Below are 19,306 nucleotides of genomic sequence, written 5' to 3' on the forward strand. Positions count from 1 at the left end.
TATTTTCTAAAAATTTCATAATATATATGTGTATATACATATACACTACTAAATATTAACAAATATTAATAATAAACAAAAAAAAAGGCGGGCTAAGCCCAAATCAAAAATGCAACAAAACTTTACCAGACTTTTTATTTTCTTAAATGAGATCCTAAAAAGACAAAAATAAGTTGTTTGTTAAATTATATAAATTATTGTGACTTGTATAATATTTACATATCATGAATTATTCTGGACATATTGTATAAAGATCAAACAAGACCAAACCGCGAAACCAAACCGGACCAAACCGTTATTAACGGTTCGGTTTAAGAGTTCAACGGTTCGGTTTTGGTTTACGATAATCAAAAACCGTTACTAACGGTTTGGTTCACAGTTTGACCTAAAAACCGCGAAAACCAGACCGCGAACACATCTACTACTCGCTAGTAATTGGACTATGTTAATAGAGATGTGGTGTTCGCCTTTTGGATGTTGATCTAGGCTTTTTGGGAAAAAAAAAACTTTTATTATTAGGTGTGTTTTGGTTCAAGTGGGTTTCTTGGTGAGTTTGTTAGATTTCTTTCGTGGGTTGACTATAAATAATAAATACATAATAGTTTGGGTTTAGAGATTAACATATCGTAGCAAACATCTTGGTCGAAATCAACATCAGGAGGTCGAATATCTCGCATTTCCATGTTTGCTTAAGAAATCGACACACTAGATCTCATGTGTGTTTTTCAAATCATGGTGGTGTTCTTGAATTCTTCAAATCGACAACAACTCTAGGGTTACTTTGGACTGAAGTGGTAAAGGTAGCAAACCATATAAACGAAAATGACCATTAACTCTTTAAAAAGCTTAATACCTCCTTTTTTTTTTTAAATATTTTCTAACAAACATCCCTAGCAATCAATTTAACTTTGTTTAAGAAGAAAGTAAACTAAAAAACTAGTGTTTTTAAAGACCAAAACTCTACTAACCAACCAGTGGGCCCCATACAAAACGCGGTTTTGGTGGGCCCCATCTTAGTTTTCGTCCACATCCTCACCTCTTGATTCTTCCTTCTGCAGTTGCGTTCGGAATCACACTAAACTTGTGGCGTCGTACTCCGTCACCACCGATCGTTAGGTCAAATCTCATCCTACCGTACGTATATTATTATATTATTAATTTACCGCCTCACCTTACGTCACTTCATCCATTATTATTATTATTATTATTATTTGTTTATGGTGCTGACCACCAACAACAGCAGCAGTTGTTGCATCGATTTAGTTGTACGGTCAAAACCGCCGTAATTATGTCTCAGAAGAAGCCGTTGTCTCCGCCGGAGCAACCGTCGTCTTCCGATGCCGGTCGTAGTCGTAAACGTCCTTCGTTCCGAAAGTAAGTACGTCGGTTATTTTGCTTTTTTTATTCATTTATTGCCCTAGGTTTATTGTTTGATTCAGAGAATTAGAAAACAGAATTTAGGTGTAATTATTATTAATCAGTGTTGCGTGTTAGTTTGTATATAGCGTTAGTCTCTCATCAAATAATTTTGTATTATTTCTATTATTATTATTATTATTATTATTTTTAAACTGTTGAAGAATTATGTTGATTAAAATTCAGGAAAAGTTGCTTGTTAAATGTTATAAGTTGCAATGTGTTGCTGTTTTTACCTTTTCGTTTTGATGCCGAAGCACGAAGTCGGTTTGATTGCTTAAGCCTTTTTTTATACATCTAATGCCCTAGGTTAATTGATTGGAGTAGAGTTAGGAAGTTAGTGCTTATGCTTGTTTTCTAAGTAATATCATATTATGGTGCTAGTAACTTTGATTAGCAGAATTTAGGTGTAATTTGTTAATCAGTGTTGCGTGTTAATTTGTATATAGCGGTAGTGTGTGATGAACAGTTTTGTATTTTTTAATTTTTTGAAATTAGGATTATGCTGATAGAAGTTTAGGAAGGATATTGGAGTAATAGAGTTGCTTGTTTAATGTTAAGTTGCATCTTGTTACTGTTGTTACCTTTTGTTTTTGATGCCGGTTGAGTCGTAAGCGTGTAAGTCGGTTAAATTGCTTAAGCCTTTTTTGTTCATCTAATGCCCTAGGTTGATTGATTGGAGCAGGATTTTAATTTTTATAGGTGTGATGAACCAATTTTGTATTATTCAGTTTTTTTCAATATTTTAGACGGACTATGCTGATTTAAAATTTGGAAGGATATTGGAGTAAAGAAGTTGTTTGTTAATGTTAATGTTAAGTTGCGTTGTGCTACTGTTCTTACCTTTTTGTTTTTGATGCCGGATACAGTCGTATGCATTCTTCTTTTTGAAAGTAATTTGGTTAAATTGCTTAAGCCGTTTTTGTTCATCTAAGGCCCAGCCCCAAGTTGATATTGAGCAGAATTAGGAAGTTACTACTTATGCTTGTTTTTTAATTCATGTCGTGCTAGTATTTTGATTAGCAGAATCACGAGTTTTTATCAGTGCTGTTTGTGTTAATTTGTATAACGTTAGTGTGATGGAAGTTAGAACTAATTTCGTATAATTCAATTTTTTCAATTGGTTGACGCATAACACATCATATTAAGATTTAAATTTTGGGAAGGATATTGAAGTAATAAAGCAGCTTGTTTAAATGCATTATGTTACTGTTAGCTGTTCTTACCTTTTTGTTTGTGATATACAGTGTGGTGCTTGAGGTGATGAATTTCAGAAAATTTAACAAGTATGTGGAGCCGATTTTGGAGACCTTGGTTCGCAAAGTTGTATGTGAAAGCTTTGTTTTCTCTTATATTATATATATTCTGTTTGTGTGGATGGTGATTGTTAGTTACATGGTCTAGGACTTTGGATTAATGGTTGTTTTTTTTAAATGAATTCACGGGCGGAATTTAAAATAAAGATGAATATATGTAAAATGAGATAAATTAACTGTGTGATTGGTTAAAATTAAAGAATGGAATGAAAATGGAAAGAAGATAAATTGGTAAAGTGGTTTAAACTAGAAGTAAAAATTCAGTTTTGTGCATGCTTTGATATCAGTATTGAATGCCTTTCAACCTGGTTTGCATCCTAAAAAGTATATAATGAAGGCTCTCTAATTTGTAATATATTATACTATAAAAGAAGCAGCAGCAGCAGCAGCAGTATTTGTAGATTTTCTTTTGTAAGCTCATGCTATACTAATTTAGAATGTTGAATTTCATTTAATTCAGTTCATCTGCATTTGGATCACTACAACTATAAACTTGTGATATTGACATAATGCAGATATGATGCTTTTTAGAACTAGAAATGCATTGCAACCACCAAACTTTACCTGTTGTGTATCTTTTTACTAATATAGGTGTAGTTATGAAGAGAGATAATGTACATTAAATCACATGTTTTCTTATATAGTAAAGCAAAATGACCAATTTGGTTTAACTCTGGTGGTTGCTATTGAATTGCCCTTTCTACTTTATATTATATTTACCTTTAACGAGTTACCCTGAACGTTTTATGACAATCATTGTATTCTTTCTAGTAGTATCATTGACGATATTGTGTATGTAGGTGAAAGAGGAAGTTGAATCAGCTATGGAAAAACATATGGCTAACATGAACTGGTAAGGCGTATGGATTATCATTTGGGACAATTTTAGATACATAATGATAACCATGGTTAAGGACACTATATACTCTGTACACAGGGATTATAATTACAAGGAGGACTCTTCTGTACCAAGAAGGATGCAATTACAGTTTCTAAGTCGTCTATCTCTCCCAGTTTTCACTGGTACTCGTATTGAAGGAGAAGACTGTAATACATTAAAAGTAGCTATTATTGATGCGTGTACTGGGAAAACAGTTTCATATGGAAATGAATCATCAGCAGCAGTGGAAATAGTGGTTCTTGAAGGAGACTTTGATAACAATGAAGATAATAATTGGACACCTGAAGACTTCACCAATAATATTGTTAAACAAAGGCAAAGAAAAAAGAATCTTCTTACCGGAAATGCACTTTTGAATCTGAAAGAAGGTGTTGGTCTTGTTGGTGATCTTTCATTTACTGATAATTCCAGCTGGACTCGGAGTCGCAAGTTCAGGTTAGGAGCACAGGTTTTAGATAAATGTGATGGAGACAGAGTGAGAGAAGCAAAATCAGAATCGTTTGTTGTCAGGGATCATCGTGGTGAATGTGAGTATGTGTTATATTATATTATTATTATTAGTTATCTATTTACAAGTAAATGGGCCGACATTGCATATGGTTTCTAGTGTACAAAAAGCATCACCCACCATATCTGTCTGATGAGGTATGGAGACTTGAAAAAATTGGGAAAGATGGAGCGTTTCATAAGCGGTTGAATAAGGAAAAGATCAAGACGGTTAAAGATTTCTTGGCTTTTTCCTACTTGGACCCCGCAAGGCTTCGAAATGTAAGCTGCTGCTTTATTCAAATTAGATTTAGATCATTATTTTATTAACAGAGTTGTATAAAACATTTAGACCAAGTTAAAATTAAGTATTAAAAGACCCTTATACTCATCTAACTGTAACAATTTCAGATCCTTGGGTCGGGTATGTCTACTAAAATGTGGGAAATTGTAGTGGAGCATGCTAGAAGATGTACGGTTGATGATAAGAAGTTGTATCTATATTGTCCTCCATCACTCAGCCGAGATGGTGTTGTTTTTAATGTTGTGGGCCAAGTGCTCGGTGTTCTTTCAGATCGCAAATACATTGCCACAGACAGTCTCTCTGAATTTGAAAAGGTGAGTTTTGTCGGTTTATTTCATCAGCAATATAAAAACAAGTTAATTAATTTTGGTTATTGCATATTCAGGATGAAGCACATAAACTGGTGATATCAGCTTTTCAACATCAAGAAGAAATTGTTGCTTATGATGATGAAGCATCTCTTAGAGCTGGTACCTGCTCTATTTCTGAAGATATATACCCTTTAGATCCTGAAAACAGCAAAATAAGAACTTCACATAAAAAAGGCCGTTTTGATTACCCACAAATGAGTGCATTATCTCCAGATGTTAGTGTTATGCCAACTATATTTCCTTTAGAGGGCGTTGATAGCTTAGATGAATACGGGTTAAATAGCATGGCAACTGAAGAACTTGGATTTGATCATGATCCGCAATTGAGCTTACCCAACGAGACCTTGATTTGTGACTCGGGGTCACTAAAGGGTCATCATGATGAGGATATGCGGTATTTTGGTACATCATCTTCTCAGGTAGATCTGCAGCGTGCGGTTGATGGGTTTTTTTTCCCTCATTCTGCCATTGGTAAAGCTCAAAGGAGATGGAAGATTGTTTATAGTGTTCTTAAATGGTTCTCTCTTATGTTAGAGATACGACGGAGAGTCATCGTGAAGTGCATGAACCCGGGATGAAACTCGGGTTGTGCAGTTTTTGCTGCCCGATTTAGACATTGTGTGCAGTTTAGATGTATAAATGTTTGAAACCTTTTGGTTAAGGAGTGCATAAAAACTAGTAGTTTTGTAAAGAGTTGCTGGAGTGCCTATAGTCCACTCGTGACTAAATGGTAAATAAAGTTTGCACCAGTTTGAAACGGTTCATTTTTATCAGAACCTGAGCCTGAGCCGAAGCTAGGTGGCTTGTTGCGCTGAGCATTTGTTGCATATATATCAGCTGCTACATCTTGATATACCATTTGTTCAAATAAATCATGGCGTACAGTTTGACCTTACAACAAAAGCATGATTACTTGCAATGAAACTGTCTTTTGGTCAGTTATGACTGATTACAAGTCATGCATTGATGTTCCTTATAACGAGGTAACATTGTCTTATTATGATTCACACACAAATTGACTTATTCAAACACCTTTTGGCTCCATACGAGTCGAGTCGTCGTATGGGGTTCAAAATTTTGTCAGTTGCATAGTGAACAAGTGGGCCGGTGTTGGATGAAAATTCTATACGATAGTATGGGCCTTATACAATCGCATGAAAGTTCATGTAGTTTGCGCCCATGTCTTCGGTTCATCGAGAAACCCAAACAACTGAAAAAAAAAAATATTTAGCATTTCTCATATTAGATGATACAAATATAATTTTTGAAAAATAGACTTGATCGGCTGAAACATTGATATGTTAAAGAATTCATCACCGTTATCGTAAAAATATCACATTGCTCACTATTTTGATAGCTAAAGAATGAGCTTCATCGATACCTGTGAAAATTAAAAAAACTTATCGTTTGATGGTTGTGTATTACATTCGGTAAAATGTTGAGTCAAAACAAATAAATAGCGGAATCTTGTATCATGTCAAATGATACCCAAAATATTATACTGCATCCAGGATATTGTATTGCGCCATTGCGTAAGCCGAGGATAAGTGTGTACGAGCGAGAATCTGGTTTTTAATACTAATTTTCATACAATAGCATAGAGCTCATACTATCATACAAGTTCTTGGTCAAATTCAACGTACGGACTGCACAATCTGATGTACGGTGCTAGATGCTTTTGTACGGAAAATTCTATATGATCGTATAAACCTTATATGGTTGTATAAAGGATGTCTGAATTCTTGTAGAGGGTACACTAATATCATATCCTTACTTTTATGTATGTTTTGACATTATAAAATTATTATGACCAACACAAAAATTAAAATATCAAAAATAAAAAATGTTTTTGATTTCGCATCATGCTAGAAGTCACGGCAAGGAAGCTTCCTCTAACACGACAATAAATTTAGGAACCTATTTCAAAAGAAATATATAATTGAACGTATCTTTTGTCTTTTGATATGTATGAAGTTTGTATATTTTACTTTAATAATGATGCATATCATATTTAACAATTTATCCCTCTCTTATAGCTAGATTATTGAAGAGGTAGGTCCCAGCAGAGCCCAGTTGGACCCGCAAGACTCACATTGAAGAGGGACGTCTGCGCAGAAACCAACTGGATCCGCAGGACCAACCATGCTCAGAGACGTGACGTCCTTACGCGCAGTACGCAAGCTGTTCCCGCAGGAAATGCCTCCCAATGGTGAAGGACTCTGCCTGTTCCCGCAGCTGCGGATACAAGCCATCAGGAAAGGCCACCCGCGCAGCAAGGCTACACGCACAAGGCACTTAGCTCTCAATCACTCAGTGTCACCTGAAGGAATGAGCAAAGCCGGGAACAATCCCGCACAAAGGCGGGAGGGGGAATACTACCGCCCATAAGCCAGTCCGTACGATACGGGAAGATCTTCTGTACTGTACCTGACGAGGTATGGGCAAAAGATCTGACCAAAGATACGACAGCTTATTGACAACAGTATGGCGAGCAGCATGCTCCTGTACTGTATGTCACTATTAGCCGCTGCCTACTCACCAACTCCTGTCATACCACGTGCATAGCCGGCAGTTGGTGGAAAAGGAATAGTACACAGCAGGCCTGGTCACTATCAGCCGCTGCCTACCCACCAACTACCAGCAGGGCACGTGCGTAGGCCACTGTTGGTGGAACAGGAATACTATTCAGCCGGCCACACCTCCTTGGAAACCTACCTTCGGCTATAAATACCCCAAATGGTATTATCATCTCATATCATCATCTTATCATATCTTATCACATTATCATCATATTATACCTGATATCTGCTCTAGCAATCTCTTAATATACATTTATATTTAAAGAGCAATCTAGTCTGATTCTTACGCCGGAGGGTGGTCACAAGGAGGAACCCCCCCTTCTCAGTGACAAGCTCACGGTGTCTGTTTTGCAGGTTATCAGAAGAACCATCTTTGCTGGGTCTAACCCCTCGTGCGAAATATCTATCTAACCCCCAGGTTACCCGTAATCTGCCCGGGGTCCGGTTAGTGTTTCTTCATTGGCGCCATCCGTGCATAAAAGCTAAAACTTCATTTCTTTTCAGTTTTTTCAAACTTCTGGAAAGATGGTTAAAGAAATTCCGGTAACCACAACCCCAGCTACTGGGGGGAATACCGGCTACACAGTTTTTACAAACACTACCCCGGTTACCCAAGCCGGGGCAAGTGAAGTAAATTTTACGAACACTACCCCAGTTACCCAAGCTGGGGCAAGTGCAGTAAATAATCGCTCACTGGGATTCACCGATACCCAGTTAGAGAAACGAACAAGACTCCCCCGCCAAACACTCGATGAAGTTAAGGCATGGGCGGAGGCACGTCAGAGGGAATTCCAAGCTGAGTTGGACGAACGCTTGCGTTCCGTCCAACAGGCTGACGAATTCGAAGAATACTTGGACGATGACTCGGAGGAATCCGACACCGACGCGAACCCTCGCCATAGGGCAAAAGGGAAGCGTAAGGAAACGGACTCCCAACCGAGAAGGCGTTTTGGAGAAGCCTTCAACCCAAAAAACACAGGTGGAAGTCCACGTGACTTCTCCAAAACATTCAGACCAACTGTTGCAAATGCGGGAACGTCCAAATTTGCAAGGGACATTGCAGAAGCAATCGCCCCAAAAAGTGCCAAACAAATGTCCAACATAGGCACATATGATGGTATATCTGACCCGGATGATCATTTGAACAGATTCATAGCGGGGGCAACCGTCAGCAATTGGACGGAACCTACGTGGTGTTACATGTTCCAAATGACGCTTGTTGGGCCAGCTAGAGCGTGGTTCGATCGTCTACCGGTCAACTACATCTACGACTGGGCAGACTTCCAACAGAAGTTTAGCCAACACTTCAGCCAACAACGAAAGTATACCGAGGAGCAATGGACAATCCTCAAATGCATTCGAGAGGAAGATGAATCTATGCCAGACTTCATCACTCGCTTCAACTCAAAGAAGCTAAGTCTGGGTAACATTAGCGAAGATCTTGTTCGCGCTGCTTTTATTCAGGGCGCGAACGACCCAGAGCTCATCCGCACCTTAACGGGTAAAGATGGCTTGCCATCCACATGGGATGCCATCATGACAGCAGCAAAACGCTTTGCGGAAACGGAGAAGCAACTGGGTAGAGATCTCCCACAGAGCACAAACCTCTACACCCAGAAAACAAGAGAAGACAACGTCCTTACCGCCCGATTAAACAAAAAGCGGAAGCTAGGCATTTGGCAGTCAAGGGTAAACTTTGACACCTCATCCGGCTTGCAACATCGGTTAGGCGGAAGGGGTAACGTACAGTCGAACCAGAACTCCAGATGGACGCCGCTCACCAAAAGCGTCACCGAGATATTCGCCACTGAGGAGCTCCCATGGCCAAAGCCTCCAATAATCCGACATCGTCCCAATGCTGATCGGAGCAAATACTGTGACTTTCACAGGACAAAAGGCCACAACACTGAAGAATGCACAGACGTAAAGGACATGGTCGAAGCATTTGTCAGAGATGGGACGCTCGCGCACCTCGTGGCGCAATGAACGCTGAGCAGGCTGATGCGTGTAGAACCCCAGCTGGGGAAAACACGAATAAAAATTCCAGCTTCAATGTGGAGACTACATGCTGCGTAAAGAACGAGATCCCGAACCAGGTGCGTATCGGCTCGATGGCACTCCCATCCCAACAACATGGAAGGGAGCTCAATTACACAGTTTGCATGTAGATCAATTCCAAATTTGTAAAGAAAAGGCCAAGAGCCACTTCTAATGGAAATGATTCTCCTTAGAACATCGACGCTGATGATTTTACATTTATACTTTAATTTATTCAACACGGATATGCCGGTCTTCACCGCATAATTACGTGGAAAGTCGTTGCATGGGGAAGGCGGCAAAACCCGCATAAACCTAAAAAACGGCAAACCTTCACGCAGGTCAGTTGAAGGGGAAAAGTTCAGTCATCCTACTAAATGAAAGTGCCGGTCTATCCGCATGAATCATGATAGAGGAAACTGAACACTAACCTATTAACAACGCGCGTCGAACGGTTAATTTATTCAACACGGATATGCCGGTCTTCATCGCATAATTATGTGGAAAGTCGTTGCGTGGGGAAGGCGGCAAAACCCGCATAAACCCAAAAAACGGCAAACCTTCACGCAGGTCAGTTGAAGGGGAAAAGTTCAGTCATCCTACTAAATGAAAGTGCCGGTCTATCCGCATGAATCATGAGAGGAAACTGAACACTAACCTATTGACAACCGCGCGTCGAACGGTTCAAAACAGAGAATTTCTAACAAAAGGATGAGGAAAACCTACACGCAGGTCAGATATAGGTAAAGTTTAGCCATCCTACTAAGTGCAAGTGACGGTCCTACCCGCACAATCACGAAAGAGGAAGCAAAACTTCAACCTATTATCTACCACGTTCAAAGGTAAACTTATCCTAAACACTTAGAAATTTCAAAAAAGGATGAAGGAAAACCTACACGCAGGTCAGATATAGGTAAAGTTTAGCCATCCTACTAAGTGCAAGTGACGGTCCTACCCGCACAATCACGAAAGAGGAAGCAAAACTTCAACCTATTATCTACCACGTTCAAAGGTTAACTTATCCTAAATACTTAGAAATTTCAAAAAAGATGAGGAAAACCTCCACGCAGGTCAGACATAGGTAAAGTTTAGCCATCCTACTAAGTGCAAGTGACGGTCCTACCCGCACAATCACGAAAGAGGAAGCAAAACTTCAACCTATTATCTACCACGTTCAAAGGTTAACTTATTCTACACTTGGAAAATTGCTAATTTAAACTAAAGTATGCAAGTCATATAACGTTTATAAAGCAAGGAATCCAGAGAAAGTAGCGGTCTTACCCGCACAAAGATTTATATTTCACAATGATTCATTACAAGAATGGCCGGGTAACTACCCGCCTACAAGAAAATAAATCTATACAAGCTAAATCTATCCTAGCAGTGGGAAGGGATCTTCAGGATCAAGCTTCAGGGCCACTTCCACTTGGACCAGCACCATCAGTAGATCGTGGCAGTTCAAGGAAAGCTTTAAGGATAGCTAACCCATCATCAGCAGCAGCAACTTGATTCACCTTCTCCACCACCGGATGCGGGAAGGCGGCGTACTGATTCACTGCTTGGTCGTAAACAGCTTCAGTATCAACATTATACAAAGGGAAGTTGGAAGGCGGGATGCCTTTTTCAACGAACCCTAGACCAAGCAGGAAGCCGGCCTTTTCCCCATCCTCATGAGAAGCGTTGAGGGCTGCGCTCATAGCATCATCATAAGACGTCTCTGAGAAGACCCGATGCACAACCTACAAGAAAATATACAAGTGTCAAAACCTTTTCTATTTTACAAAGAAAAGCGTAAAGAAACAAAGCATACCGTAAGGAACAGAGTTCGAACCGTATTCGAGGACGATTGGGATCTTTCGCGCATCCGCATCCTTCCACACCCGGCTCATCCCGAGCATCACCATCCCGGACTCCGCAAACCGGTAAACCGGAGATTGGACTCGGGATATCTTCGAAAACCATTCCGCCTCCTGGTAGTTGGAGGCGTGAAGGCTGGGAAGTGCTTGCCCATTCTTGAATTTCATGGCAAGGGGGATGGCGCGAGCCGAAATGTAGAAGAAATCCCGCTTCCACGAGCGAAAACTGCGCTCGGTTGCGCAAATCTTCAAACCCTTAATCCGGGTTATCAACGTATACCACCCCTGGATGCACCTCCAAGAGTAGAAGGTCATTAGGCGGTCAACATAGGGCTCAATGCCCAGAATCCGGCACACCCACTCGAAGTGGCGAACCTTGGCAATCGCCATCGGATGCACCTCGGTCAGGTGCACACCGTGCCTCTCAAGGACACGGTAAACAAACTTTGTCAATGGGAACCTTAGATTCCCAAAAACAAAGAATGCAGCATATACCCCGATCTTGCCTCTGGGGGCATCGTACACCGTCTGATGGGGTTCAGGAAACTCAGGCTCGAGAGACTCGAGCATGAACTTCCTGACGACGTACTAATACAGATCGACAGGCAGAGCACACTGGCACTCGCCAGCAGTACTCTTGTCATCGGCTGTAGATTCTAGATCACGTGAAGACATCTTGCAGAAAGAAGAAAACGATTTCAAGGGAATGCTCGACTGAAAAGATGAGTATTCGCCAGAAATCGTTTTGAAGATGAAAAGAGTGAAAGTGTGGATAACAAAGAACCATCTCCCCCTTTATATACTAATCGCAATTAATGCGATGAATTTAATGCGGAAGAGAGAGAAATCGAAGGTGCAATGAAACTATGACACGTGGCAAAAAGCAAGCTGGCAACAGCTGTTGAAAGGACGCGTACCATTAATTTCGCGGCCACGCGCCCGAAAAATCTCGCCCACGCGCCTGAAAAAGCGTCTGGAATGACCATGTACTGTCACGTCACCATAACTTCCTGCACGTCCTGACACAGTCAGAAGAAACCGACGCACGACGTTTCAGAGGTTTGGACTGTTCTTATCCTTTCACCAACTCTTCGAATTTCAAAAAAATTCAAAAAGATTCAAAAGTAAGCGGGAAAATACCCCTTACCTTGGCAACCAAGTAACCATAAGACGGGTGCGGGTACAGTGTTAAGGCAAAACCCTTCACATACTTAGCACCTGCAGGGAATTGAAGCCAAGAATACCTTGGCAACCAAGTAACCATAAGACGGGTGCGGGTACAGTGTTAAGGCAAAACCCTTCACATACTTAGCACCCGCAGGGAATTGAAGCCAAGAATACCTTGGCAACCAAGTAACCATAAGACGGGTGCGGGTACAGTGTTAAGGCAAAACCCTTCACATACCTAGCACCCGCAGGGAATTGAAGCCAAGAATACCTCGGCAACCAAGTAACTATAAGACGGGTGCGGGTACAATGTTAAGGCAAAACCCTTCACATACCTAGCACCCGCAGGGAATTGACGCCAGGAATACCTTGGAAGTAAAGTAACCGTAAGACGAGCGCGGGTACAGTGTTAAAGCAAAACCCTTCACATACCTAGCGCTCCGCAGGGAATTGAAACCAAGAAGGATCTTCTGGGCAATGCTTGCGGAAACGGAAATAACATCCCCGCATAGCGGGAACGTCGAGAACTACATTGTTTGAAGCTCCAGGATGGAATTGGTGGTTTTAACATAATTGATCACTATGTTCAAAACTACCAAAACCTCATGGAGAATCCACACAAGTGGGACTCAACGCTCCTGACTTGCGAGGAGATTACAGACCTACCCGCATCATACCCAAAGATCAAGCAGGAAAGTCGGGAATTTCTGCAAGTGACAAGGACTTCCGCGGGAAGAATCCCCATGAAAAACCTTAAAAAACCCTTTTCAAAACCCTTTGCTTAAGTCCAAAAGTTCACCTCACTTTATTAAAACACTCATGAGAAGAACATTGGACTGGGGGGACTTGAAGAGGTAGGTCCCAGCAGAGCCCAGTTGGACCCGCAAGACTCACCTTGAAGAGGGACATCTGCGCAGAAATCAACTGGATCCGCAGGACCAACCATGCTCAGAGACGTGACGTCCTTACGCGCAGTACGCAAGCTGTTCCCGCAGAAAATGCCTCCCAATGGTGAAGGACTCTGCCTGTTCCCGCAGCTGCGGATACAAGCCATCAGGAAAGGCCACCCGCGCAGCAAGGCTACACGCACAAGGCACTTAGCTCTCAATCACTCAGTGTCACCTGAAGGAATGAGCAAAGCCGGGAACAATCCCGCACAAAGGCGGGAGGGGGAATACTCCCGCCCATAAGCCAGTCCGTACGATACGGGGAAGATCTTCTGTACTGTACCTGACGAGGTATGGGCAAAAGATCTGACCAAAGATACGACAGCTTATTGACAACAGTATGGCGAGCAGCATGCTCCTGTACTGTATGTCACTATTAGCCGCTGCCTACTCACCAACTCCTGTCATACCACGTGCATAGCCGGCAGTTGGTGGAAAAGGAATAGTACACAGCAGGCCTGGTCACTATCAGCCGCTGCCTACCCACCAACTACCAGCAGGGCACGTGCGTAGGCCACTGTTGATGGAACAGGAATACTATTCAGCCGGCCACACCTCCTTGGAAACCTACCTTCGGCTATAAATACCCCAAATGGTATTATCATCTCATATCATCATCTTATCATATCTTATCACATTATCATCATATTATACCTGATATCTGCTCTAGCAATCTCTTAATATACATTTATATTTAAAGAGCAATCTAGTCTGATTCTTACGCCGGAGGGTGGTCACAAGGAGGAACCCCCCCCTTCTCAGTGACAAGCTCACGGTGTCTGTTTTGCATGTTATCAGAAGAACCATCTTTGCTGGGTCTAACCCCTCGTGGGGAACATCTATCTAACCCCCAGGTCACCCGTAATCTGCCCGGGGTCAGGTTAGTGTTTCTTCAATTATATTAATATCAAAACACATTGTACTCCACACATAATATGCATTCATATGTACAAAACATCTTCAACTAGAACAAACAAAAGAATATATTAAAAGGATGAGGTGCAAAATACTGCATTATCTTAAAACAGCTGAAAAATTAACAAATATAGTTATTTTATTTATTTATTTATTAAACACACATAATTCATATTAAAAATATTGAAACGTAAATGATAATGATAAACACACATTCACATTCACATTCACATTCACATTCACATTCACATGTATAAAGCCGCCGGGGTCGTCCTAGATGCATGTTGACTAACTTAACCCATGAAAGCTACCAGCAACCACCTCATCTTGAGACCAATACATTTAATTTCGAAATTAGTTTATTTATGTTTTGACTTTTTTTTGTTGTTTTATTTGTAAACAAATATTCAATTTAGGGTGAACATGAATGATCATATTTTCTTTCTATTTTCTAACTAACCAGAATAGGATTAGCATCAAAAACATATTCAATGATTTTCACAATCAATAGTAAGTTTATCGACATCCACTCTGTGCCAAAATTGAGTTGTAATCCACATAGAACACTGAAGAGGTAGGTCCCAGCAGAGCCCAGTTGGACCCGCAAGACTCACCTAAAACAGGGACGTCTGCGCAGTGACCAACTGCTCCAGCAGGACCCACCATGCTCAAAGAACCTTACGCGCAGTACGCCAGCTGTACTCGCAGGGAAAGCCTCCCAATGGTGAAGTACCCCGCCTGTTCCCGCAGCTGCGGATACAAGCCATCAGGGAAGGCTACCCGCACTAACAGTAAGGCTACACGCACAGGGTGTTAGCTACTTCAGTAGTCACATGAAGGAATGAGCAAGGCGGGAATACTCCCGCCCAAGTGAGCCAGTCCGTATGCTTCTGGAAGGTCTTTCGTACTATACCTACTAAGGTATGGGCGGAACAGACAAATTGACCAGAGCAGCCCATGAACCAATCACAGGGTGACAGCTCACCGACAACAATACGAGGAGGAGCACCCTCTAGTACTGTTTGTCACTGTTAGCCGCTGCCTACTCACCAACCCTTACGAGGGGACGTGCGCAGCCTACAGTTGGTGGAACAGTGCGTAGCCGGCAGTAAAGGAACAGTATACAGCCGACCTTATTACTGTTGGCCGTAACCTATCCACCAACCAGCATGGCCTGTGCATAGTCCACTGTTGGTAGAACAGGAATACTATTCAGCCGGCTGTACCTGCTTGGAAACCTACCCTCGGCTATAAATACTCCAACACCTTGGAATGGTAAGAACATCATCTGATATCTCAATCTTATCTAGCAATCTCTTAATATACTCTTATATTCAGAGCAATATAGTCTGATTCTCACGCCGGAGGGTGGTCACAAGGAGGAACCCCCCCCCTTCTCAGTGACGAGCTTACGGTGTCTGTTTTGCAGGTCCCCTGAAGAACAACCTTCTCTGCTAGACCTCATCCGTGGGAAACATTACTTAACCCCCAGATTATCTATAATCTGTCCAGGGTTCACTTAGTGTTTCTTCATTGGCGCCATCCGTGCATAAAAAGCTAGAACTAATTTTTAGTCTTTTCAAAGTTTCTGAAGAAATGGTTAACGTTACTCCGGTCCCAAGACCAGTAAGTGACCAAGAAACCCCGGTGACCACAACCCCAGTAACTGGGAACACCGGCGGTTATACAAATCTTACGAACACTACCCCGGCTACCCAAGCCGGGGCAAGTGCAGTAAACATTCCACTGGGGTTCACTGATGCCCAGTTGGAAAAACGATCAAGGGTCCCTCGCCAAACACTAGATCAAGTGAAGGCGTGGGCCGAAGCACGTCAAAGAGAGTTCCAAGCTGAATTGGATGAACGCTTGCGTTCAGTTCAACAGGCTGACGAATTCGGCAGTACTCGCCAACACCTAAATATGAACAGTGAGTGCGAGTACTCAGACGACGAGAGGGAAGAATCCGATACCGACGCAAACCCTCGCCATAAGGCGAAAGGGAAGCGTAAGGAAACGGACTTCCAACCAAAAAGGAATTTTGGGGAAGCTTTTAAACCAACAAATGCGGAGAGAAACCCGCGTGACTTCTCCAAAACCTTTAGACCAACTGCTACAAACGCGGGAAAGTCAAAATTCGCAAGGGACATTGTGGAAGCAATCGCCCCGAGAAGTGCCAAACAAATGTCAAACATTGACACCTATGATGGTCTATCCGACCCAGATGACCATTTGAACAGGTTCATTGCGGGGGCTACCGTCAGCAACTGGACGGAACCCACGTGGTGTTACATGTTCCAGATGACTCTGGTCGGTGCGGCCAGGGCATGGTTCGATCGTTTACCGGTCCACCACATATATGACTGGGCGGACTTTCAGAACAAGTTCAGCCAACACTTCAGCCAACAAAGGAAATACACTGAAGAACAGTGGACGATCCTCAACTGCGTTAGAGAGGAGGATGAATCTTTACTAGACTTCATCACCCGCTTCAACTCCAAAAAGCTAAGTCTCGGCAACATAAGTGAAGATCTGGTTCGCGCCGCTTTCATCCAGGGCGCCGAATACCCAGAGCTTATCCGCACATTGACGGGTAAGGACGGCATGCCATCAACATGGGATGCCATCATGACGGCGGCAAAGCGCTTTGCCGAGACAGAAAAGCAACTGGGAAGGGATCTTCCCCAGAGTACACACCTCTACACGCAGAGGACAAGAGAGAACAATGTCCGGATCGCCCGGCAGAACAAAAAGAGGAAGCTAGGTATCTGGCAGTCAAGGGTAAACTTTGACACCTCATCCAGCTCTCAACCTCTTGTTGGCAGAAGAAATCACATGCACCCTTCAAGCCAAAAGCACCGGTGGACGCCACTCACCAAAAGCGTCACGGAGATATTTGCCACTGAAAAGCTACCGTGGCCAAAAGCTCCAATGATCCGGCAGCGACCTAATGCGGATCAGAGCAAATCCTGTGACTTCCACGGGACAAAAGGTCACGATACGGAAGAGTGTACATCCTTGAAGGATATTGTTGAAGCATTCGTCAAGGATGGAAGACTGGCACACCTGGTGGCATCAATCAAGAAGAGAGGACGGAACGACAACCGGTACCGAGGAAACGGAAGGAAGCCCGTTGACATCAGCATCAACATGGTTCACGGTAACGTGAGAGGAAGAAAAAGGCGAACGATAGAACCATGTGCGTGGAAGGAAGCTGAGGTGCGCTTCCCGCGAGTGCCAGGAGGACCCAGCAAAGAAGGCCCTATCATCATCAAGAGCCAGTTGGGGCACTACATCACCTCCCGCACTCTTGCTGACAACGGCGCCTCGTCAACGGTGATGTACAGGCAGTTCTTCGACAAGCTAGATGACGAAGACAAGGAGCGCCTGGAAATGATCTGCGCCTCGATGGAAGGGTTTGATGGCAGCACAAACACCCCCTGGGTATCCTATCTTTCCCCGTCACTCTTACGGATGGGAAACACTCCCGCACAGAAGAGGTGGACTTTGTCGTGATGAGGAAGCCACACCACACGTACGACATTCTCTTCGGGAGAGACGGGATGGCAAGATTCAACGCCGTGGTATCCTCAGTCCACGGCATGATGGGATGGCCAACAGCTGAGGGTGTAGCGATGATCACCGGCATTCCCCAGGTATGCATCGCATCTGTCTCATCTAAACCCAAACCAAAGATGGCTAAACCAACGATCACCGAACCAGAAAGATGGGCCTTAAACGGCAAGTACCCGGACCAGGCCGTCACCATTGGCCCAACAATTGTTGGTCCCGCACGCACCTTACTTAAGCGCTTATTACAAAGGAACGCTGACATCTTCGCGTGGACACCAGCTGACATGACTGGTGTACCCCAGAGTAAGGCAGAGCATAAGCTCAAATGCGATCCGGCCGTCACGCCGATCGTACAAAAGCGCAGAGTAATGGGGCTAGAACAAACTAACGCGTGTAGAACCCAAGTCAAGGAACTCCTTGGCGCAGGCATCGTACGCGTTAGTAGATATCAAACTTGGGTTGCAAATCCCGTTATGGTACCGAAGAATGACAAACAATGGCGCATGTGCATAGATTTCAAGGATTTGAACAAAGCATGCCCCAAAGATTGTTATCCGTTACCTGAAATTGATCTTAAGGTGGATTCGTTGGCACCATTCCGCCTTAAATGCTTCCTGGACGCGTATAAGGGGTACCATCAAATCCATATGGCCGTTGATGATCAGGACAAAACCGCTTTTCGGACGCCCGATGGCACATTTTGTTATCAAATGATGCCATTCGGACTTAAGAATGCCGGGTCCACATACCAACGCCTGATGGACAACGAGTTTCATTCCCAAATTGGGAGGAACTTGGAAGTCTACATGGATGACTTGGTCATCAAAAGCCCTGACCCAGAAGCGATGTTGAAAGACATCGAAGAAACTTTCGACACGCTCAGGAAGATAAACATGAAGCTCAACCCGAGCAAGTGTGCCTTTGGAATGGAAGAAGGGAAGTTCTTGGGGGTCATCATCACTAAAGATGGCTTCAGAGCGAACCCTGAAAAGGTCGAAGCCATTATCAAAATGGAATCACCTACTACCATCAAACAGGCTCAGACACTGAATGGACGACTAGTGACACTTAATCGCTTTTTGGCAAACCACGCGGATAAGTCGTTTCCATTCGTGTCAACATTGAGAAACTGTTTAAAGAAAACGCACTTCCGCTGGACACCAGAAGCGGAAGTAGCTTTTCAGTAGATTCGGTCACGCTTGATCGAACTCCCAACGCTTACAGCACCAACAGCGGGAGAGGAGTTAATCCTATACCTTTCCGCAACTGATAGAGCAACCGGGGCAGTCCTGCTAGTAGAACGAAAAGGCATCCAGATGCCAATCTACTATGTTAGCCGTGTCCTAACAGACGTAGAAACCCGGTACTCTACCCTAGAAAAATTAGTCTTAGCACTAATACACGCTTCACGCAGACTAAGACGATATTTCCAGGGTCACCC

The 19,306-nt window shown here is 42.9% G+C and overlaps 1 protein-coding gene across 1 annotated transcript; it reads left to right on the forward strand.

The window, feature by feature from the left end:
• Positions 1-1,234: 1,234 nt before the first annotated feature.
• Positions 1,235-5,556, forward strand: LOC143636945 (calmodulin-binding protein 60 A-like). Its single transcript, XM_077104421.1, has 7 exons — positions 1,235-1,374; positions 2,664-2,742; positions 3,533-3,585; positions 3,670-4,160; positions 4,241-4,401; positions 4,531-4,737; positions 4,809-5,556. Exons 1-7 carry the CDS (start codon positions 1,289-1,291, stop codon positions 5,370-5,372), a joined length of 1,641 nt encoding a protein of 546 aa, XP_076960536.1. The 5' UTR covers positions 1,235-1,288; the 3' UTR covers positions 5,373-5,556.
• Positions 5,557-19,306: the final 13,750 nt, after the last annotated feature.

The sequence above is a fragment of the Bidens hawaiensis genome, unplaced genomic scaffold, assembly GCF_021521415.1.
Source record: "Bidens hawaiensis isolate Kalapana, Puna unplaced genomic scaffold, B.hawaiensis_p1.1 tig00008086_1, whole genome shotgun sequence".
NCBI lineage: Eukaryota > Viridiplantae > Streptophyta > Magnoliopsida > Asterales > Asteraceae > Bidens > Bidens hawaiensis.